The 15,175-nt window shown below is 35.4% G+C and overlaps 1 protein-coding gene across 2 annotated transcripts in view; it reads right to left on the minus strand.

Annotated features, from left to right (window-relative positions):
- LOC149804105 (phospholipid-transporting ATPase ABCA3-like) overlaps nucleotides 1–15,175 on the minus strand; it is a 121,155-nt gene that overhangs the window by 93,751 nt on the left and 12,229 nt on the right. For both annotated transcript variants that reach the window (XM_089954073.1, XM_089954072.1), the window contains exon 3: nucleotides 2,183–2,436. In XM_089954073.1, the coding sequence (XP_089810199.1) occupies nucleotides 2,183–2,436 (254 nt within the window). The remainder of the gene's footprint in view (nucleotides 1–2,182; nucleotides 2,437–15,175) is intronic.

Here is a 15,175-nt window from a genome sequence, read left to right on the forward strand (position 1 = left end):
AATTTAAGTAGTGGGTTCCAAGTTGTGTGAACCATACTAAATTTAAGTAGTGGATTCTAAGTTTAATGAGCAATACTAAATTTAAGTAGTAGATTCCAAGTTGGTTAAGCATACTAAATTTAAGTAGTGAATACCAAGTTGAGTGAGCCATACTAAATTTAAGTAGTGGATTCCAAGTTGAATGAGCAATGTTAAATTTAAGTAGTTGATTCCAAGTTATATCAGCATACTAAAGTTTACATAAAGGGGTTCCAAACTGAGTGAGCCATACTAAATTTAAGTAGCAGATTTCAAGTTGAATGATCCATACAAAGTTACATAGTGGGTTCCAACTTGAGTGAGCCATACTAAATTTAAGTAGTGGTTGCCAAGTTGAGCGAGCCATACTAAATTTAAGTAGTTGATCCCAGGTTGAGTGAGCATACTAAATTAAAGCAGTAGATTATAAGTTGAGCAAGCCGTACTAAATTTTAGTAGTAGATTCCAAGTTGAATGAGCCATACAAATGTACATAGTGGGTTCAACGTTGAATGAGCCATACTAAATTTAAGTAGTTGATGCCAAGTTGAATGAGCCATACAAATTTACATAGTGGGTTCCAAGTTGAGTCAGCCATACAAAATTTAAGTAGTGGATTCCAAGTTGAATGAGCATACTAAATTTAAGTAGTGGATTCCAAGTTGAATGAGCATACTAAATTTAAGTAGTGGATGCCAAGTTGAGTGAGCCATACTACATTTAAGTAGTGGATGCCAAGTTGAATGAGCCATACAAATTTACATAGTGGATTCCAAGTTGAGTGAACCATACTAAATTTAAGTAGTGGATTCTAAGTTTAATGAGCCATTCTAAATTTACATAGTAGATTACAAGTTGAGTCAGCCAAACTAAATATAAGTAATGGATGCCAAGTTAAATGAGCCACACAAATTTGCATAGTGGATTCCAAGATGAGTGAGCCATAAAAAAATTGACATAGTGGATTCCAAGTTGAGTGAGCCATACTAAATTTAAGTAGTGGATGCCAAGTTGAATGAGCCATACTAAACTTACATAGTGGATTCCATGTTGAGTGAGCTATACTAAATATAACTAATGGATGCCAAGTTAAATGAGTCACCCAAATTTGCATAGTGGATTCCAAGTTAAGTGAGCCATACTAAATTTAAGTAGTGGATTCCAAGTTAAATGAGCCATACAAATTTACATAGTGGATTTCAAGTTGAGTGAGCCATACTAAATTTAAGTAGTGGATTCCAAGCTGAATCAGCCAAACTGAATTTAAATAGTGGCCGCCAAGTACGGACAGTAAATCATGTACAAAGTAAATGATGTGGATACTTATAAATCAAACTCATTCATGGTCTCCTAAAAACCAAACTTCATCGAAACTCTGAATTTGAACAAGGTAGTCATGTGGCAGACAGCAAAACTATGAAAAAGAGTAACCAGGATCTGCAACACTTCCTAATGATTGCTTAAAACATGAATATATAACTTATCAGCATAAAAGCATTGCATCTTGCCGATACCATGTTCTTCGTCAAAGATAAGATATGATTTTTAATTATTATAACTTTTCTAACTATTTGCCATTCAGTATAACTAAACCAGAAACATTCTATGTGAATAGCTAATGTGTCACAATGTGTCCCGATACCATGACCATTGACCTATTCATTGATGTATTAATTCATTATTCAGAAATATTCCTTGATCTTATTGCGTGTCTGATGATACATTGCTGATGTAGATCCTGAACAGAGAGCTCAACAGCATGACAGTGTGACATATGTACCTTGTGTCTACTATGCATAGTTTTGTGCACCATTGACTGCAGACAGGAAAGTAATCAAATAATGTGTATACGAATATGAAGAAATTTTAAATTTCATGGCATGAAATTGATTATTTTCTGTCAGAAACTCCAGCGCCCATGTGATATCATTATGCCCCTTTAGATTTAACGATAGCAAGAGTGCATTGAGTGCATTGTTTACAATATCTTCATAAAATGGTCTAAATGTGTCATAATGGGGATAACACATTTTCATTGGATAAGGATAGTTAAAACATTGCAAAATGTCTGCTTTACTGGCCCCTAATGACATCATAGTAACAGTAAAGCCAACAATAATGTCATCACACCCTCAGATACACAATGTTTTCAATATACTCGTACCTTCAACATTTTTTCCTTTTCATATGCAATGTTTTTGGATATCTGAAGTGCATTCAGCAAGAAGCTAAGGACAATGAACAGGGGCAAATTGGACAGCAGTATCGACGCAAGTGGATCTTCAATATATGGTGGGTAGGGCATTCTCTTCAACTTCATGTCAAAGTCTTTGCTAAGGTTGACCGTACGATTGAACTGCTCTATGATGGTCTTGTCAAGGATGTACTGGATGAACAGGAACCCGTCATCCCTGTATTCTGGAATGAAATATTGAAATATGTTTTTTATTACAAGCTACTTGGTACTGCAGTGGTAAGTTGCTAGTGGTGTAGGAAATGTATTTTCTACCACGTGTAGAATTCTAAAGAATTTACTGATATATTTCATCCTATCTGCTAAGTCTGAAATACACCTAATGTAAGAGGTATTGAAAGCAATGTATTGTAAAATTCTCATCTGAGAAGACATTATGAAAATTTAGTGCAACTAAGCCAGTCTCTCTAGTTTCCTACAGGGGATAAACTGCTAATTTGGGTCCATGTTTCAAAACCTGGCAGTATATCAACGTGTGCCTTTAAAGTATTATCAAGGTAGTTAAGCCGGGTCCATATCTTGGATTCTGTGAAGGTTCCCAATTATGTAAACGAGTCATTTTAGATTCCTAAACTTAATTATGTGCTTGTCCTAAAACTTGATACGAATCTATCTAATTTACTGTCCATGAAGTGTTATGTCTTCTCATTTTGTGCATCCATTTATGTACTGAAATCATAATATGTCTTGTTAACATTATCAAACCTGTCGCATGTCCCAATGTAAAGAAAAAAGAAACTAGTAAACATTTTAATTTACTAATAAATTTGCTACCTTTTATATGATAACTTTTTCATAGTTATAAAACTTGGTAAACTTCATATTCTATTTAGATCCAGTGCTACATCACAAATGCCTGACGTATGGTGCACGTAAAGACTAACAGGTATTTTAATTATTCACGACACACTATGTACAGTTACGTCCATTAATAATGACAAAATCACCTTCGAGTTAGTTACTGCACCAAAAGACGTTTTATTCTGAAATATTAACAAGAGTGCCATGAATGGCACAAAATACGACAGACCCATATGTAACGCCCCCTCATGTAGAAAGCTGAATATTTGCGCAGAAGTTTTGTTTCTTCTTTAATTAGAGTGACCATCACCATTTGCTCTTTTCACCCGAAATCAATAGGCTGCTTCCTTCCCCAAAATGAGTGTCATCTACAATATGTGTGCCAGATCTGTGACACAAAAATATCTAATGTTATTGTTTAAAAATTATGTTTCTTCTCTCCGTCAGTGACCTTAACTTTTGACTCAAAAGCTTTCTTCCTGAACCTGTGCACAAAGTTTGAGGAATGTTATGTATGGATAACGTTATTGTGTGGAAACCATTGTTATTCTTCAAGTCACAGTGACCTTGAACTATGACCCTTTGACTTCCAAATCAACATGATCCTTTCCTATTTCTAAGTTCTACTCATCAACAAAGTTTGGTAAACCTAAATGATGGAGAACTCAAGTTAGTGTGCTTTAAAGTAATTATTTTAGTCACTTAAACCTTGCTCAATGCTCTTTTGAAACCAAACTCAATATGGAATATCCTTCTCCAAGTCTAAGTTATTCACAAGGTCTTGGTAACCGAAGATGGTAGAAAACTTGAACTATTGTGCAGGAAACGTTCTCCTACTAATAATCACAATGACCGTGGCTTTGTGTCTGTGAATCCACAATCAAATTAATTTTTTCTTTACCCCAAGCACAGACCATTTACAGAGTTTGGTAACTGTAAAACTGGACAGCAAAAGTTATCGTGTACAAGCCAAAATGGTATGAGATTGATGGATAAACATCATAATATAATACACTCTGTATATGATACAATTAGTCCAAAACCCACTCAAACTTACAAAAGAAAACCAATTTCGTATTAGAGATCAACCTATTCATATAACGACAGATGATTTAATATATAGTGTGCTCAGAAATTTGTTAGACAATTGATATTTTGTTCTCTTTGATATCGAGATAATTAAGTTTATTCTCCACTAATATAATAAATACTATATCTTCATTTTCTGGAAATATTATCCGCACATTTTTTCAAGCTATTTGAAAACTAGATATTTTCTATCACAAAATCCCAAGCCTTTCCTCCTCCATCTCAGAAAATGGAATGGTCCGTCCCGAAGTAATGGATATACATATAAGCCGGTGGCAACATTAAACTGTTACCATTAAATATAATGACAGCAGCAGCAGTACCAATTGGCGGCACAAATGCTAAACGTTTAACCTTTACAGGAAATACTTACTTCTTAAAGTTACTTGATCCTAATGGAACTGATTAGCCAACAGAAGAACTGCAGAAGAACGTTAAAATGCACACCAAGAAGACAGCAAAATCACTCGACTGCATTAATGAAATATTGTGAAAACAAAGTTTGGTTACACATGTACACATGTTGAATAATCTGTATATTGTGTTTTATTTTTATTCTTTGTCCAATGCCGTTTTAGACAACGTAAACATACTTCTTTTTAATAGCATGTAGCTTATGAGTATATACTTATTGCCATTGTAATGGGTGCCAGTGTTGTCGGCGGTTACATGTTTTTACAACTTAGCTAAATAAATAGTGATATCACACATGAATGGCAACAAAAGGAAAATACATAGCTTTTCACAAGTCTTATTAGTAATAAACCTGATCAAAATCTGAAGGTAGTGGACATAACCATTCCCAACGGTAGCAGGTAGAATACAATGCAACAATGACATGTTCAGAAATGTGTGGTGTCTGCTATAACAAACAATATATGACAAGTTATTATTAATTAAAAATTGTATAGTTGAGATCAGGATCAGATTTCTTTTGCATGAACTTGTACCAGTGTCTACATAGAACTCGTACCAGTGTCTACATAGAACTCGTACCAGTGTCTACATAGAACTTGTACCAGTGTCGACATAGAACTCGTACCAATGTCTACATAGAACTCGTACCAGTGTCTACATAGAACTCGTACCAGTGTCTACATAGAACTCGTACCAGTGTCGTACCAGTGTCTACATAGAACTGGCGATTTGCTGTAGCCTTGTGTTTGGTATTAATCCAATTCATATCCTTGTAACTCATTCAATCTGCAGGAACACACTCTGTAAATAATTTTAATTCGACTTTAATTAAATTAGCATTATGAACCTGTCCGGGTGCATTAAGTTAATGCGCGTGATTTAGTTTGTATATATTCATACTTATATACCTAAACTCATAAAACATAAGCTTGTAAATCACCAAAAGAATTCAGTCTAACGTGTTTCAAAATATCTTTGCACACTGACAATCGTGATCTATGTTTCTTGATTCGTTTCTAATTTAGTTTCATCGAAGCTGCTTTGAAGCTTCATCCGTGTCTGTACGCATTCATTCATATTCTTGAATACTTGGACTAAACATGAACAATACGTTGCGTGATTTCAGTAAATTAGCCATCATTGCGATTCTTTCAAAGCGGTTTTAATGACTGCCTAATTAACACAACGTTATGTTGAAAAATAATTCTAATCTTCATGACAACTACATTTTCGTCCTTTAGAAATGCATCTTCTAGTAAACGAATTGCATTTATTTTCGTTATTGTGGTATTAGCATCATGTCTTGATCGGGATAGTTTTTACTATAATGCTGACAATCAAATTAGATCAATGGTGTAGTAGTAGAATGATTGTAGAACATTTTGAAAAAGTACTGTTTGTTTCGTAATATAAGATGAGTCGAATCGAACTAAAAAGTGTATATATATATATATATATATATATATATATATATATATATATATATATATATATATATATATATATATATATATATATATGACTGTCCCGTTCTCTTCCTTTTCTCCAACTTATTTGTCAATAAAAAAATTATATGCTTTCTCATATGTATTTTCTTCATGACAAATGTCACCAGCGACTTTAGCTCATAATGATCATCAATAAAAACCAGCTTTAATCTAAGGTATAGTTTGTTATTTTGGATGGATCCTTTGTGAGTGTTCATAAATAATGCACCATAACAGAACCATCTGTTTATTCGTTTTTAAATGTTGACACATGCGTATATATTTCGTAACTTATGTAGTAATGTTAGGCCGTCAGTATTTGAAAGTAACTTTTCCTTATTTACAACTTTGGTTGGTGTAAAGTTTGGTTTAATATAGTCGTCATAAAAATATCATGCGAGAGGTCGTCTTGAAATATAATACGCGATAGGTTATAAGCATCATTCTGCTTATGTCTCACATCAAAAAATATATTATTCCAGACTTTATAAAAGCAGGATAATTGCATATTAACTTTACTGGAAATCGCATGAGCATTAGTAGCTCTTTTAATTGTTCCAGTTAGCAAAGTAAATATGATCGTTGGCTGAGCAAAATATCAATAAGAATTCTATATAAAAAAGGTGCTGGCCAGAAATCAAAGGCAAAACCATTCCTTCGTTTTAACTGCTAGGTGTTGTAATCATCTTGCAGTAATATTTGTCATAAGATTGACAATATTTTCATTTAGTGTCAACAAGCCTATAATATGTATGTTGGTGAGAATCCGATGTCGATATTGCCATCCATTCAGGAGGAACAGCGATAACAAAATTGTCAGGACGGCTGGATGTCAGATCGGCGCCTTTATTTTTAGGACCAACTAGGCATCATACGAAGTCTTTTAGTGAAATTCTGCGTGACAGCATTGTTTCGTTGAGTAGTACTGATTACAACAATTTCCAAATCATTGCCGTGGAGGCCATATTTGATATCTGAAGGATTCATTTTTATTGAAGACAAAATGATAACTATTATAAACGCGCTTATAAAGGTTGTTGGCAACTCATCCAGTGACTTGGAAGGAGTATTAGAACAAGAGCTGAAATTGTTAGCCATAATGCATGTATAGTTTCATATTTGACACAAATTTATGAATGAATTTTCAGATGTTTTTGTATTACAGATACTGGATAGTTTAACAGGTAAAGAATTCATTGCTCTTCCCTACTATGACGGTAGGGGTGTAAGCAGGTTTGTTATGTCAAATCACCTCAGTCATTTAAATTACACGGCCACTTATTTTAAATGCTTTAAGCATAGGGAGGAAAACCAAACTGCTTGCATAATTTTGAAAATAATACATAGTTTGATGCAAACAAATTCTCTTGTCACACATTTATCAAGCACAGTAAAAACTGACTTAACAGGTCACCTTTGAGAAAGTAAGAAAGGTAGAGTTTGAAAACCCGTCTCTACTTAATCTAGATTAATTGCAACAGTTTGTAACTGCTATAAGGTACTTTTATGGATGGCTTAATACAATAACACGTGCTTTGTATGACAATTTCAGTTTATTTGATTTTTCTTTTTTTAAATGGGTAAGACACATCTTTTAAACAATTTTAATTATTTATCAATTGTACCAATAAAGTTGTATTCTCTGATGCACACACCGTGCCATGTAGGAACCTGGTGCGCGGGGAGGGATTGGGTTCGGTAGAAGACTGTCATAATTTGGATAGAAGTGTTACGTCCATGGTATCAAAAAGGTGCCTAACCAGCTACAGCTGAAATTATTAGTTCACATATATATTCATGTGATAGTCCTTGAACTATAGGTCAATTTGTCTAATTTATTTTAGAATGTACCTCCTTGTCATATGATGATGTCTTCTCATTTTGTGTATAATTCAGTTATTGCGATTTAAATGTGTCTTGGTAGCATTGTGAAACCCAGTGCAACATAATTACAATACTGAGCAAAATAAAAATAAATATATCGACTAAATGTATATTATTAAATGATATACCTCTGCAAGATAGAATAGCCAATGTCAAGAGTTATGTCCCTTAATGACGATTAATAACACTGCTTAATTAGTGCACAAATAAACTTTTCTTATGTTTTGAATTTTTAGCAATAATTGTGAGAGAGCTACTTTACAATAAAAACTGAAATCGAAAAGGAATTGAAATGAAAAGAAAACCACATTAGGACCCGATAATATCCATTGATTCTTTTTAAAGTCAGCCATTGACGCGTTGCCAGGTTACAAAGCATTGTCTACAAATGAGCAGCATATCCTTATGATTTCTCTTCACAATGAATTACTATTTCGTTATTTTTTTAGAAATGTAAATGACAAACACCCTTGTAGGAAAAAATACCATAAAAGGGGTATCAGCCCAACTAAACCATTTATTAAGTGTGTGTTTTGGACACACACACACACATACACACACACACACACCAATGAACCCTTTAAAAAACTCGAGAAACTGACCTCAGACTCAATAAATTTTCCAAATGTCTGATCAATTAAGCATTTTACATTAGTGTGTTTAGAATACCTCTGTCGTTATGTGCCTTTCAGATACAGCAGAAAAGATGAAACATAGGTAAATTCATTTTAAATTGTACACCTGGGTATATTTGTTTTATTCTTTAAATAAGGATAAATACTTTTTCAGCTATTAATCAATCTTAAATTTTATGTACAGAGGTAATATTAAACTTTTTCTTGAGAATTTAAAATTTTGTGCCAAAAGTGCGATCATTTAGTTGGTCAAAAATTCACTTATGTAAACTAACAATAGAAAAGATCTTTCAAAATATAAATCGGAGATAAATTGCTCCAGTTTCGTTTCATATACGCGTAAGAGGAACGTCATTTAAGTTTCAAGAACGAATTGCGCCATGTTAAAATTTACTTGTAGTGCCGAACTGATGTACCCTCTCACAGATCAACAAGCCCAGTGGGAAAGTAGCTCTCAATGGAAGCGGATTTACGCGAGTTTAGTTGTCCTTTTCTGCGAAAATGGGGCGAGGAAATAATCAACATTGGGTGGGGTTTTAAAAACTCATTCACAGGCTGTACAGGGGATAAAACTCGGACAAAATAACAGTGAAGCAAACAAAGTACCATTTCACTATCCAGATTAATGTCACAACTGTGAGTACACAATGTACGTATCTCGAACTTCAATTAGTTACTGTTTGTCAATTGCAGTAGAAAACATTCAAAGTCACATACCTTTTTGAGGAAGCTTATCTTCTGGGTGACAAATGGGAATTACCATATATGCTTTAACTAGAATTTAACGCTGAGGCTACATTTGTACAGTGTTAGAAGTGGTTGACTTCGAACTGGGACACATCCTTAAAGTTAAAGTTAGGTCGTAGATTTACATTGGTGGCTGGTATGCTGACAAACGTGAAATATAATGTTAATATATATCATGAGATTTACCGCCGTTTCTCCGTATACATTTTATATTCTGGAAGTATCAAGTGGCAATCATGAATTTAACACTAAGCCTTCGTGTTAAAAGAAAGACAAGCAAAGCAATTAAAGGGACTATTGGACATGTAATGTTAAAATTATTAGATACTACTCCACTCCCACGTTTGGAGAATAAAATAACACCCATTCTTTGAGGACTATCCAGAACCCCATGCATGCTATCCAACACGCCATATATAATGATTAAGACAGGAATGCTTACAACATTATACATCCAAACATACAATCATGCTAAAACATAACAGAGGGGTATACACTGTAAAACTGGGATGAAATATCTCACACACAAGGAAGCGACGGTCGGAGTGTTTGTAGACACACTATACCCACAATTTTATTTTCACACACAAGAGACAGGTTTTACGATTTAGTTTGGTTGTGAACACAGACAAAGGTCTATATACATGAAATACATTTTTGACATTACTTAAATAGAATCCCACGTTTCTAGAGACCCTGATGACCAACTGTAGTTGCTAACCAAAGAGGTCTGGGTTGAAAGGCATACTTAAACACTAGTCGACGACTCCGCGCTTCACCACATCGTGACGGTGTGTCTTAAGAATAGATGACACAATTCAGAATAAACTAGGTATCATATCAAGTCAATCATATTTCGTCGACTCTCCTAGATACTTTACCAAGACTTTGTTCTGACTATATTGTGTAAAATTCAGACAATTGGATATGGCATGCTAGAAACAGTAGAGAAAAGAAAATTGAATAGATCGTTGTAAACCCCCAAATCGTTTACGAATTTCAGGGATATTTATGTGATTAATTTTCTACTGTACTCAACGAGACCTAAAGAATCCTTTCTCTGACCTCACCATGAAAACATGCTGAAATTAAGAATGTCAATGATATCAAGTGACAGAATTGTGGGAACAAGACTACAATCGACGCTTCATAACATATCCAGAATTTAGACTTATAGCCAAATTGTATGACGTAATGGCCCTCAAACATTTAAATGCACACTATGGTTTAGTTGCAGGACGGGTCATTGGTACACGCTTGCTATACTAAGTGGACGTGTCTCAAGGAGAGCAAATAAAATACATAGATGTGTGTTCCTTGTATCCTTGTGTATATCAATATCCTCTATTTTTCAATGGTGAACTTGTAATGTTGGCAGAACACATCGACGTAGAACAAATTAGCCAATACAACGGGCTGATAAATAAATAGTATTACAATCAACCAACTTGAACCATCATATTTTATCCACATCATTGTCATTGAAACGTCTAATCTAGGTCAATCCTGTTACCACGATGTGCAAGAACGAGTCTTAATAGAAACCTCGGTGAGCGGCAAATTGTTTCATACATTCGATACTGGATACCAAAGGTTACAAGTATACAAAATGTGCTCTTTTCTATCTCAGAAGAATACCAACAAGATGACGATCCCTAGCATGAAAGGATTTTTATCAAACTGCGTCAGCGATCTTCGAGATCAAAGAAGAAGTTTAGCGGAAATTCTTCTTGGTGTCATACCACATTAGACCAAGAGGCTTCCAAAGGCATGAGAAAAGAACAATTGGAACGGAATTTTAAAAAATCGTTTACAAACTACAAGCTAAAGTGTATATCGGTGCATTGGCTCAACCTTAAAGGAAATCATGCATTAAGATTTGATCTTTATGGAGTGCACAGAAGACGCACATTTTCACCACCTGGTGAACATGGCAATGTCATCATTTCTGCTTACATGTCAGGCAATTCCCGTTCAAAATTGTAAATAGTCTTGGAGCCCTTAGCACATCGATTAATTTACTTTGATAACGATAGTTGCATATATATTGTTCGCACTGCAAGCCATCATCAACGCATCTAAGACAAGCCTTTAACAGCTTGGAACGAAGAAACTCTTGAAAGCATGTTTTTAATCTTTGCTAGTGCTGGATCTAAAACTGATGGCTACAGTATCGAGACAAAGAAGAACATCGTCATGGCAACTTCAAAATGAAAGGACCGACACTCTCGGAACAAGATCAAGACAAAAGTGTGCATTTCCAAGATCATCATATTTTTAGTCGACGCTTGGAAAAACAATATCAGGTTGTCAAGGAAGTCAGACTCAACGTGCAACGCGTTGAAGTCTTACATAAAGTGGGAAAGGACATCCGAAAAACTCTAAGCAGAACGACGGCCAGGTTTCTTTTAGGCGAATAGAAGTGAAAACCTTTATCATTGCCTGTAGACTGCGATTTAAAATCAAGGATTATGTTTTTGTAGGTCATCTACCAAATCGTTTGCTTATCGGCGTCATCAGAGGCCCTCAACAGAACAATCGATCAAAGTCCTTTCTAGTTCCACCGATTCAACATATCCAAGAGAGAAGTCATTTAAGATGGCCACACGTTTTCTACCATACACTTCAAACGTAATTTTGCCAAGATTTTTTACTTGAAATTTTAATTGACATTGTTTAAAACCACAAGATAATAAGAAACTAACAGTTGCCACGATATTTCGTACGATGATTATGCAATACGATATGCTTTCTGGACTGAGATTTCACTCCAGACCAAGGCAGCAAAAGGAAATATTTAAACCCTTTAAAATCGTGGAAACTACGTGTGGGACTTCCTTTGCATGAGCTATACCGAACATAGTGGACATCATTTGGTGTCAAATTCAACAATACTGAGGAAATCAGTAGCGAGATAAGTGATCACAGACTATTAGAAATAAGATGTAACCTAGGTAAAGAAATGGAAAACCTAAATACAAGGGCCAAAACCACTTACGCCCAACACATACAATCCAGATATGGACGAAAACCAAATAAGATAAAGAGTTCATATCGTAACAATTAATGGAGTAAAACTATAGTAAAGAGGTATTAGGGAGACCTCAGACGGGGGAGAGCCAATCGTCTACTCAACAATGCGAGAAATTCCACCCCCTAAAAGGAACCAGGCAGAAATATACCTAAAATGATTTATATATAGAAATATAAATTACACTCTAAAAATAAAACAAAATATACCACGGCTCTACACTTCACTAAGTAATCATCGTCATCCATCACGAAGCAATCATCGTAATCCATACATACAACATTGCATAGCATCCTCGCATTTGATAAAAACTGTTTTCATTGTCTCTACAATACCTTTTCGTGATGGGTCACTCTACTAACAATGCAGCTGATGTAAGGAGTTAGAAACCTTGTAGACGACCTGTAAAACTTCACCTCCATAAAATTAAGAAATATAAGGTGGTCCTAAGGCCAGACTGTCAGGGCCGGCCGCACAAGGCGCAACATTGGAAATGAACATTGAGAACTGTCCCACACCCAATTAAACATAAGAAGTGGTCATACTATCAGGGCCAGCTGCACAATGCAGTAACATGATGCCAAACAAAAAGAAAACTCACAATACTGACAAATACCTCTCCAAAAGCTCTGCCCCCATAAAAATCAACATTAACCTTAAATTTAGCCGTCAGTACAGTGATGGAGACCTCTGCACGGCTTTACAACCCTTGCCTGGCTCCTTGCCTCTGTTGCCACCAGAGGAATATGACCATAAGGATAAAATAATCAAAACGTTTTAACTAGACTTATATTACGGAGGGGCCGAACACGTCTTTAATTTAAGAAGGTAAAACAATGTTGCCGAGATCACATGAAAATAGGACCGATTCAATAAAACAATCCTTTACAAACTACAAAATCTGTAAGTACCAAGATAACCCACAAAATATAATTACCCGAAACCTCTGCGCACTAAGGCGTACGACAATCACACACATGGACCGTCCATGAACAGACTAAAAAGAGGTGCACAGCAGCCAAGTCCTGGACATTGAAACAAGAACATAAACCCAGTCAAAGTAATTCAATAAAAATGTAGAACAACTCAAAACGCACCCCCCGACCCCCAATTAAAACATCCCATATCACAGCAGATGAGGTGAAACTAGTCCGATAAATCAACCCCGAAAATCTGTGTAGATACTGATGGACGATATGTTGGTATGATGTCACCCTTCATTAAGATGTACAATTTTGATGCGTGTAAATCTTTCCGGAACACACCTGCGTACACTTTAGACACATACCGATAACTGGTAACAGCAACATCTAGCGAGAAATTCAAAATGGCCACATACCAGAGGTTTGTGCTATTCGAAGTGGATTTACAAGTCACCAAACACAGGATTTGCTCCAGAAATATAATGTAGATGCCACCAAAAGATCCATTCAACCGACAATAGCTTCACTGCCGCGAGTAATACAGGTAAGTGTATAAAAAGTACACCAATGTGTCCAGCCAACATTTTCTGCAGATTTTTTGTCCATGTTTTAATGAATAGATAATATCATTCCCTAAAACCGCCCATCAGTATCATCACGGGTGGGGGGATGGTTTATCAACTTAAGGTGAAAAAGCTTAGAAAATAAGCATACCGAAAGCGAAAAAAAACAAAAAACAAACTAAAATCAGTAAGGTAAATGAAACTAGCCACAATCTAATGCTGACAATGAAACCCCTGATCAAAATGATTTAAACCACAATAACATATCCAATAATATCAAGGTAGTAGTCCAGAGATTATAAACAATAATGCTACAAATAGGTCAAAAGACCAACCAGTTCAAATAGAAACCTCGAAACCGAAACAAATTCTGCCCTAAGTAGTTAGTTATTTTCATAGCAAAACAAGAAAATAAACTAACATTAAATCAACTGGAGACAGAAGCATAATAATAACAAGCTTCTCAAAGTTCAGGGAGGAGATTAACAATTTATCCATACCAATAAAATTATCCTTGATGTTAGGTGTGCCACCACCAAACAGTGTGTCAAATATACATAGACTATACAGAATGACTTCCACTCGACGTAACTCCACATTCACTCAAAATACAACTAGAACAACATAAACACGCACAACACTAACTAACAAAAAACTTATCCAAATAAGGACATACATGGACACTCAATAAATAATTAAGGAACAAAGGGGATATAGATAGAAAGGGCAAACCGGCTCATAAAACATAAAGGGGGAAACGTTATCTGCAGTACTCCTGGAGTTTAAGCAAAACCGTCCGACATTAGTCCTACCTGGAAAAGTCAACGTCCGCGACAGAATCCAAGAATATGAAGAGAAAAAAAAAAAAAACAAAGTTGGTTGTTCCAAACAAATTACAAAGGATGGAGGCACATTTCCTCCGGACAAAATCTTAGACTCAGCCCTCATCAACCTAAATCAAATGAATGCCCCTCATCCCCATAAATCAAATGAATGCCCTCATCACCCTGAATCAAATGAATGTCCTCCTCACCCTAAATCAAATGAATGCCCTCATCACCCTAAATCAAATGAATGCCCTCATCACCCTAAATCAAATGAATGCCCTCGTCATCCTAAATCATATGAATGCCCTCATCACCCTAAATCAAATGAATGCCCTCATCACCCTAAATCAAATGAATGCCCTCATCCCCTAAATCAAATGAATGCCCTCATCACCCTAAATCAGATGAATGCCCTCATCACCCTAAATCAAATGAATGCCCTCATCCCCTAAATCAAATGAATGCCCTCATCACCCTAAATCAAATGAATGCCCTCATC

Source organism: Sinohyriopsis cumingii, chromosome 3 (assembly GCF_028554795.1).
Source record: "Sinohyriopsis cumingii isolate HCF-2022 chromosome 3, ASM2855479v2, whole genome shotgun sequence".
Classification (NCBI taxonomy): domain Eukaryota; kingdom Metazoa; phylum Mollusca; class Bivalvia; order Unionida; family Unionidae; genus Sinohyriopsis; species Sinohyriopsis cumingii.